The 8,954-nt window shown below is 40.4% G+C and overlaps 1 protein-coding gene across 1 annotated transcript; it reads left to right on the top strand.

Annotated features, from left to right (window-relative positions):
• The first annotated feature begins 2,655 nt into the window (after positions 1 to 2,655).
• On the top strand, positions 2,656 to 7,824 carry LOC144701694 (transmembrane emp24 domain-containing protein p24beta3-like). Its single transcript, XM_078573434.1, has 4 exons — positions 2,656 to 2,979; positions 6,300 to 6,486; positions 6,582 to 6,689; positions 7,559 to 7,824. Exons 1-4 carry the CDS (start codon positions 2,755 to 2,757, stop codon positions 7,690 to 7,692), a joined length of 654 nt encoding a protein of 217 aa, XP_078429560.1. The 5' UTR covers positions 2,656 to 2,754; the 3' UTR covers positions 7,693 to 7,824.
• The last annotated feature ends 1,130 nt before the right edge of the window (positions 7,825 to 8,954 follow it).

Genomic DNA, 8,954 nt, shown 5'->3' with positions numbered 1-8,954 from the left:
TTAAGTGTATTTTATCCAATTCTACAAGAAATTTGCATTTTATGTATTAAATAGAGCAAGTGATTAAAATTACATTTTAATGCCATATTTTATGCATGTTCTACATACTTAAGAATTTCCTAATAAAAACATGTTTAAAATATTTTCTAATGCTCTATTTAAAACATTTTCTAATGTTTAATAAGAATATTTTCTTACTTATACTATTGTAGGGAAGAAAACAAAGTTGGATAAAATAAATAGAAGAAAGAAATAGAGCAAATGAATTAAGCTGAAGAAAAAAAATTGTTTTAGGGTCGGCTAAGGAGCAAACAAGGCACCAACCCAAGCTAGCCGCAGGCCAGCAAGCACAAGGCTCAAGCCGGCCCATAGCCAGAAAGGGCAGCGCCTGGCGAACGCACCCAGTCAGACACATGGAGGACATGCCCATTAAGGCCCGTAGGAGGAATCTAACAGCTCAAGAGAAAAGAGCTTGGTGACAATGCAGCTAACGTTTTGGCGGTTGATGAGGCGTGTTGACGTGGCAGTCGGGGTACACCAACTTATGTTGGGATTGATGGATATTATGTTGCCATCAAGCCAATCACACTACCATGTTTATTTAAATTCATTGAATAAAATATTTACATTTATTATATTTCCGATGGGATGTTTATAATGAAGTCCATGAATATGTGCAATGACATAATTAATTATGATGATATCAAAATACAATGATAACTAGTCTTTAAACATGTTTTCTAAATAATCCTATTCGATGGATAGTCGAGACAGATATTGAATTATCCGGATAGAATAGCACTAGCTGATCCTAGTTATACGGTAAAGTATAGTTGATCCTGTGGTTATTAGTGTGGCGACACTAAGGACATGGGTGCCATTTGGAGAAAGAGTTCACATAATTGATCCGTATGAATCCCTGAATGGTATTATACCTAACGTCAATCAGGTTGATTCAAGTCATGGTTGTGTAAGTGATCCACATACCTGAGACACTAAGGACATCACGTGAATGGATGAGTACATTTTGACCTTGACTTCCGAGCGTCTAATCATTGGATTCAAACAAGTCATTGCTTAGATGTTGTAAGAAGCTCACAGAGATGATTGAGTGGTCAAGATAAGATCATTCGCCCTCGGTATAAGAGGAGATTGACTCGAGGAAGACGATGTACCAAATTCTTGGCCAGGGTAGTGAGGATATTGGAGAAGGCGTTCTCCAATGATCCCCGTTAGGCATCAGTACTAATCAAATGGTGGATTAGGGTTTGATGATAAACCATATCCTAAGTCATTCGAGAGTCTCGCGCGGATGATGGATTATACATATACGGTAACCGGTGACGGTAAAAGTTCCATGAGAGAGTTGGAGACTACTCGGTATCTTCTAGAGCACGAGGTGTAGCTTGGCTCCCCACGGCCGGAAACTTAACCTATTGATTGGGTTAAATTAATCCGTAGTTAATTTATCTATATGTCGATACAGTTAGTTAATAAGTTTTGCTGATCATTATTATTGGGCCACTAAATTTAGTAACTAGAATGATACATGGGCCTAGAGGGTCACACACACAAGGTCATACAGGCATTGGTGGATATATTTTACTGTGTAGGGTTTTTGAGAAAACTTAAGTAAAATATGAATAGGGAAGGGGCATTCATTTCAAGCATCCAAGCCAGCCTGATTTGAGAGCCCCTTCCATTCTCCACTCAACCAAGGAGAGTGTCTTCATGGTGAGAAGATCTTCAAGATTTTCAAGAAAAGTTGAAGAAGAAGATTGGAGATCCAAGCGCCAAATGATCGTGTGGATACTTGTAGAGGCCGGACGCATGAACGGCTTTAGAACGATGTCACAAAGACAAAGTCAAGGGTCGAACATGTTCCCCACGGGGTACATTCGATGTTTGATTTTAAAGATCTATTGAGAATTGATCAACACGCTTCCGCATCCATGGAATCATATTTTCCATGGCCGAACCAACAGTCTTAAAGTTCTTAAAAAAGGATATTGCTCTAATTTTTGGCTTGGGTATAATTCCAGAAGCCTTAAAGTTATGAAAGGAGTTTGCAGGTCTGACATTTGGTTTAGATATTTACACAAAGTTTAGATATTTGCAGGTAAATTTATGGCAGTCTTAAATTTCTTAGAAAAGGTTATTGATCTGATCTTTGGCTTGGGTATAATCCCATAAGCCTTAAAATTATCAAAGGAGGTTGCTGGTCTGATATTTGGTTTGGATATTTACACAACATTTTAGATTACTTATCTTTGCAAGTAAAGATATGGCAGCCTTTAAGTTCTTGGAGAAGGCCACTGTTCTGATATTTGGTTTGGATATTTACACAAATTTCTAGATTACGTACTTTGCAAGAAAAGATGCGGGAGCCTTAAAGTTCTTTGGGAAGGTTAATCTTCTGATATTTGGCTTCAGTATAATTCCCACAGCATAATCAACCGTCGGAAGCAAATCCGACTGATATTCGTCCATCAATTAACGTCGGAAAACCGTCCCGTCCGTTCGTCCCGGGACAAATTTCCGTCCCGGTTTTCGTCCAATCTCGCGGACGAGACGATTGTTTCGTCATGGGACGAAAAAATCGTCCGTCCATTCGCCCTTAAATGCCGCCACTCAACTACCCCAACTCCTACCAACTGAGACAGTCTTATTCGAGTTGACCTTCTCATCTACAAAGCGGGAGGATTTTTCTCTGGGAGACGAAGAATTCCCAATTTTGGAGGTAGATCGAGGGAGATGGATCGATTGTGGTCATGGAGGAGGTTGGGCGATGCGTCAATCTTGATCCTTCTTCTCATGGCGTTGATCTGCCGCCAAGCCGCGGCTATATCGGTGAACGTCGACGGCACAGAGTGCTTGTATGAGTTCGTGTTCTACGGGGGAAGCAAGGTGTCCGGAAACTTCGTTGTGAGTGACCAGGGGCGCTACTGGAGCTCGGAGAACAGAGCCATCGATTTTGAGGTATCGTGATTAGAGCACTCTTTCCGTGCTGTCGATCGGATTGAAAATTGCGCTGCTCAAATTTTTTAAGATGTCGTAATGGTTAGAGTTTATACGATTCGCGCAAGTTTCCGATGCGATTTGCTTTCATGCAAGTCAATGAAAATATATAATTTCCCCTTTCATATAATAGTTCAAATTTTTTAAACGGAATTTAATTTGGATCCGTGGGCGAATCTTACGGAAGGTCTAGTTTGAGATTACGCTGTTACTTCGCGGCACAACGGGTAAGAAACCTCCCCAAACCGTGGGAATTTTGTTTCTTTATTTTAGCGGGCTTTGAGGCCTCTTCGCCAGTGAATTACTGCATTAAAAGGAGAAATTAGTTCTAATCCTTGGTTGGCGAATCAGTTGTTTTAAAAATTTACCATAATTTTATTGAATTTTTCTTCAGTTTTTTCTGCTCGAGAAAGCCCTCTATCCAAACTCAATCTAATTCTGTTTCGACTCATAATTATCCAGTAATGTTTGGAAGGCAGGAAGAAATTTTGCCATGCAATGCTCTTATAATGATAAATTGTCCCACGCTGTCTACTATGTCACTTATGGCGGAGCATCGGATTAGGACTATTCGCTGGGAAATAGTATCATACCCCAAAACTTAGTCTGTTATTTTGATTCGAGAATTGAATTTCTCCTACTGGTTTCGGTACTTCATGGATACATGCGGCCTTCAAGTCTACCGTGTAGCTAACGGCCAGACCAACCATTAAAAGAAGCTTCTGGAAGCCCCAAATAATTCCTCCGCTTGAGGAACTAGTGTCAATAGGACCTAGAGGAGAGGTTGGGAGGACTTTTTTGATTTAATTGGAAGGGAGTGATTATCCAGTGCACAAGATATCTTCCCATTTCTGTCTCACGACTGATCTAATTCAATCTTTATTCTTGATCATCTCTCTCACTGTCAATGTCGAATTCTAGAGTAATGACAAATTCTAGATCAGATACGGAAACCTTTTTAAACACGGATGTGGTGAAAATCCTGATCATAACGTGCTCATGAAAAAAACTATCACCTCACGGGTACATTAGCCAGTGGCATTGCCGCTTAGGCCCTATGAAGAGAACCTAAATTGCGGCTATACCCACTCAAACTGGCTAGTTGTGTTTCAATGTCAGCACCCGCATACCCTTCGCCGGTGATCATGGCGTTGAAGACCAAAATATAAAATGTTGGGCAGAAGTAATCTTTTGAGATCACTTTAGGCGTATGCAAAATCAAGCTTAAGCATTGTTGGTTCAGGTTGACTGTGCCAATTATGTTCTAAGGTCATCTCTAGATTTTATTGAAAATTAACAGAGCATGGCCTTCCATGAGAATCCTTGCTTAACACACTATGTCAGATCTCTCTAACCCTCCCTTGCCTCTGCAGACAATCTCCTGCAAGTAGGCGATGCACTCATCTTGTCTTGCTGGCGGTTATATCTGCCCTCTCCCTTTTTCTCTCTTCTTGAGTTATATTTCCTCATCTTTCTGAATTTTATTGCTCCTTTCCTTCATCTTTGAATTAGAGTTTTCTTTTGTAAATTTCCTTTACGTTTGGTTGATTGACCAATAATCTCCAAGGAACATATCATTCTGCTTAAGCTTGCTTCCAATCTGCGCAAACTTAATGTTAATTTCTGATAAGAACAGGGGAGTTCTTATCAGGGAAGATGAGGATAAAGGAGGAGAACCAACGGCAAGATTGTCCCCCAGAACTGAGAGGGAGGGGAAGAATGCCAGAAAGATCATCAGCGGAGGGAGGATAGACAGTGGGAAGAACATCACCGGAGGAGGTGCTAGAGCCAACAACGTCCATTTACTTCTTTGGCTGCCCTCTCAAGTGGAGGGCTGCAACTATTTTAACGGGGAAGCCTTAAAACGTAAAATGACGGAAATGCACAAAGAGGGCAAAATTACTTGAATATCCCTAAGATAAAAGGGGGATTGTATCAGTTTGGCTCATTGCCAAATATAGCTGCTTGGTTAGGGTACTGCGCTCCCCCTTGAGAGCTTTCAGGCGCTCTGCATATGTTTTCTTGAAACATGCAAGGCTGAAATTTGAGCTCTTTGACAACATGCCGTGGCAGTCTCCTTTCAGAGAGCATAACATCATCTGGTCTTCCTAGGGTGGATGATGACTTGGCAAGCTGGACAATCATAATTAGGAAGCCCATAGAATCCCGACCCCTCCCGACAGCATTCCCATCTTTTGTCATTAGGTTAGTACTTGTTAGATTCAAGCATGTATCAACTGTGATAAAAGCTATAGCTGTTAGAAGGGGTGTTACTTTCCCTCTTGAAGCAGAATTTTGTGCTTCAACACTCCCTCACAACACCTGTTGCCATCCTGTTTTATGGCCCAATCATGCATTATGTTGCTTCTGGGATTTGAACCTGCAGCCCAGCTCTGATACCATGTAAGATTCAAGAGTTTACTGATGAGGAACTTTCCTGTCAATATTCGGAAAGGAGAAAGAAGATGAAGAAAGGTATCATGCAAGGCTCTTCAAGTCACGCGTGAGATGTGGAATGGATGTGGGATAGACATCTGGCAAACAGAGGGGGGCAGGGACTTCTTGACGTTTGTTGATGGGAGGGCAACCTCAGGCTGGAGCTGGAAATTCTCCTTTCAGAAGGCAACAAGATCGATCCTTTCCAGTGACTTCTTGAACATTTTCTCGAGGAGCTGAAAACTATCCTTTCCCAGGGATCTGGGGATTTTCTTGAAGAATCAAGAATCTTCGAGTCTTTTTTCTTTGGGAGGTTATCTATATCTTCTAGTGGAGCATATAAAGAAACTTCACTTCCTACAGCAGTTTACGTTAAGAAATTTCATTATTATTTGTCACTGAACTTTGCTTCATCAGATCCCTGGGTAAATATAACTTGGCGTTGGAATTTGGATGGTTATTTTATTGCCGCGCAAGATTTGAGCTCTCTTATTTTCTTTGATGATCTGCGAAGAGGTGCTGTGGACATTTCACTTCTACTGGTGTTATTCATGAAATGTGATTGCTTTCTCTTTTTTCTTGCCATATATTTTTCAATTTAAGAGCTTTATTTTATTCGCTCCACTCTATTTGATTTCCAAAGTCTGATGCCTTATTTGTGCCTTCCATGTGCCGAAAATGTGGGATTACAGAGATATGTTACACAATTGTTTGTTTGAAGATTCCTAATTTTAATTATTTGATTGCGGCAAAATATAACAACTCTCTGATTTCGTGCTGGGTATTCCGCTTTGATGAAGTATATTTCAGGTATCGATGACCCCATATTTTGTGTCATATTGCAGGTGACCTCTCCCTCAAAAGTCATTATTCATTCAATTAAGGGAACGTCCGGGGACAAGTTCGAATTTGTGGCAGAAACCCCCGGAATGTATAAATTTTGCTTTCACAACCCGTCCTATACCCCAGAGATCGTCTCCTTTAACGTTCACGCTGGACACATCCCCAACCAGCAGGACCTAGCAAAGGACGGTTAGCCTCTGCATTAATCTTCTCTGGCGCATAATTAATTTTCAAAAAGAAGGAACAAGACGAAGGTTAAAACTGCAAATTCTTTTACGTGGCAGAGCATCTTGACCCCATTAATGTGAAGATTGCACAGCTCCGAGAGAACTTAGAGTCTGTCTCATTGGAGCAGCGTTATCTGAGAGCAAAGGAGGCCAGACATCGCCACAGTAAGCATCTTTGTCTAAACCCAGTTTTTCTCAGGATCTTTATTTGGCAGTGAACAAGGAATAGATTGATATGTGGATAGAGGAGGGATTTATAAAATTTGAGTGAGGGAGAAAAAAAGAGTGGGGAGAGAGCTAGGAAGAGAGAAAGATGTTAAAAGAGGGACAGAGAGAGAGTTACAGAGAAAGAGAGTTGTAGAGCTAGAAAAGAGAGGGAAAGATAGAGTTTGTGAGAGAGGAAAATAAGAAGAGAGGGAGCAAGAGAGATAGCGTGCGAGAAAGGTAGAGAGATAGGGACGAAAGAGGGGAGAGAAAAGGGGAGCTAGAGAGATAGGCAGGAAAAAGGGGAGAGAGAGGGAGAGCTAGAAAGATAGGTAGGAAAGAGAGGAGAGAAAGGGAGAGCTAGAGAGATAGGGAGGAAAGAGGGAAGAGAAAGGGAGAGCTAGAGAGATAGGGAGGAAAGAAGAGAGAGAAAGGGAGAGCTAGAGAGATAGGGTGAAAGGGAGATGCAGAGATAGATGTAATGTGAAAGAGAGTTAGAGAGAGGAGGTGAAAGAGACGAAAATAGGGACAGTTAGCGAGATAAGGTGAAAGACAGAGAATAAGAGAGATAAAGACAGAGAAGGCAAAAAAAAGTTAAAGAGGGAAAAAGGGTGTTAGAGACAGGATAAAGATGGAGAGTGAGAGGTTGGGTGAAGGAGATTTAGAGAGAGGGAGGGTGAAAAAGAAATGGAAAGAGAGTTTGATGGGTAGAGTGGAAGAGAGACATATCCATGGATTGATAGATAGGCAGGAGATATACTAAATTAAACTTGTTCGTGAGAAATCTTAACTTTGAAAGTAATCTTCTTCTTTCCTCATCCATTTCGCAGCGAATGAGAGCACCAGGAAGCGTCTCTTGGTCTACACAGTGGCAGAGTATATTTTGTTTGCATGTGCCAGTGGGCTCCAGGTCTTCTACATCCGGCACCTATTTAGCAAATCCGTGGGATATAACAGAGTCTAGTCATGTTCATTCCGCCAAGATCTGTGAGTTTCGATATAATATGATTTGGTCTCATCATTACTGAAGGTACCATGCACTGGATTTTCTTCATTTTCCTAATTTCATCTTAAATCATACTTTCTTCCACTCCAATTTTTGAATAATGATTTAGAATAGTTAAAACATATTTCGACGACGTCGTCCAAATCACTTGCATCCAGTTCAAATATATGCCTGTAAAATCCTATTTTTACGGATTTAATGAGAATCTACGGCATGTTGACAACATCATCAAAATAAAATGCACCTCATGTCCCTCTGTTACGTTTCAATGTCTGTGTTGGTTTGTTCTCTGCCTGAATTATCCCTTTCACTTGAATATGAAAATCTTGATTTCTGAACGTTCATGAAATTTTCCTTTTAGGGATGATGAAACTAAAATTGATGAAATTAACTGGAGGTCAATATATTCGAGATCAGTTAATTGGACGGTTTTTTTGTCTTAGAAGTGATTGAATCCCGGGGAGATTGAAAACTTATGCAGTACAATGATTCAGATCAGGTTATTTAATCGTCAGATTAACATACGAGCAGATTTGTTAGAACAGATTTCAAGTACCAACGGCAGATAAAAAGTCTACAATCCGTCGTTTAAAAGTTGGTAAACCCACACTTGATCTTCTTGAAGTCTCTTCTCAGTGAAAAAAAGCAGCATTTTAGACCACCCTCAGTGACAGAAAAATGGTATAGAAAAAAGAAACGGCTGAGTCAAATACGTCTATTAATGAAATCTCCAAAGAGATTTGATACCTTCACTCTTTCATGGGATCAAAATTTGAATCATTTCCAAATGGCGGCTTGAATATGTATGACAAAGTTTAGTAATATATGACTTAAACTTGCTAGTTCATATGCGTGATATCGTGATATGGGCAGCGTTGTACGGTCTGATTGAGATCCGATGTGTTCCACGATATTGAAGGCCCTTGTCTCTAGAATTTTTCATTGTTTTATAGGACAACTAGTGCCATAATTACTGAACATCTTATCTTAGTTATCTGATACCGTTTCCATTATTTTTATCGCCACTTAGATTAATGTACATCCTAATCTTAAAACTACCAGTGTTTATCATAGTCTTGACAGAAATCTAATCACGGCTGTCAGATGCAGTGTACAAGATTCGTTGTTAGCCTGGGTCATCCGCCATTGATTTTGCTGTTAATCTTAACTCTGGGATACAAGAAATGCAAACTAGAGCGTTGGGAGTAAAATGTTTGATT

This window comes from Wolffia australiana, chromosome 4, assembly GCF_029677425.1.
Source record: "Wolffia australiana isolate 7733 chromosome 4, ASM2967742v1".
Lineage (NCBI taxonomy): Eukaryota > Viridiplantae > Streptophyta > Magnoliopsida > Alismatales > Araceae > Wolffia > Wolffia australiana.
This window is presented reverse-complemented; position numbering and strand designations above follow the sequence as displayed.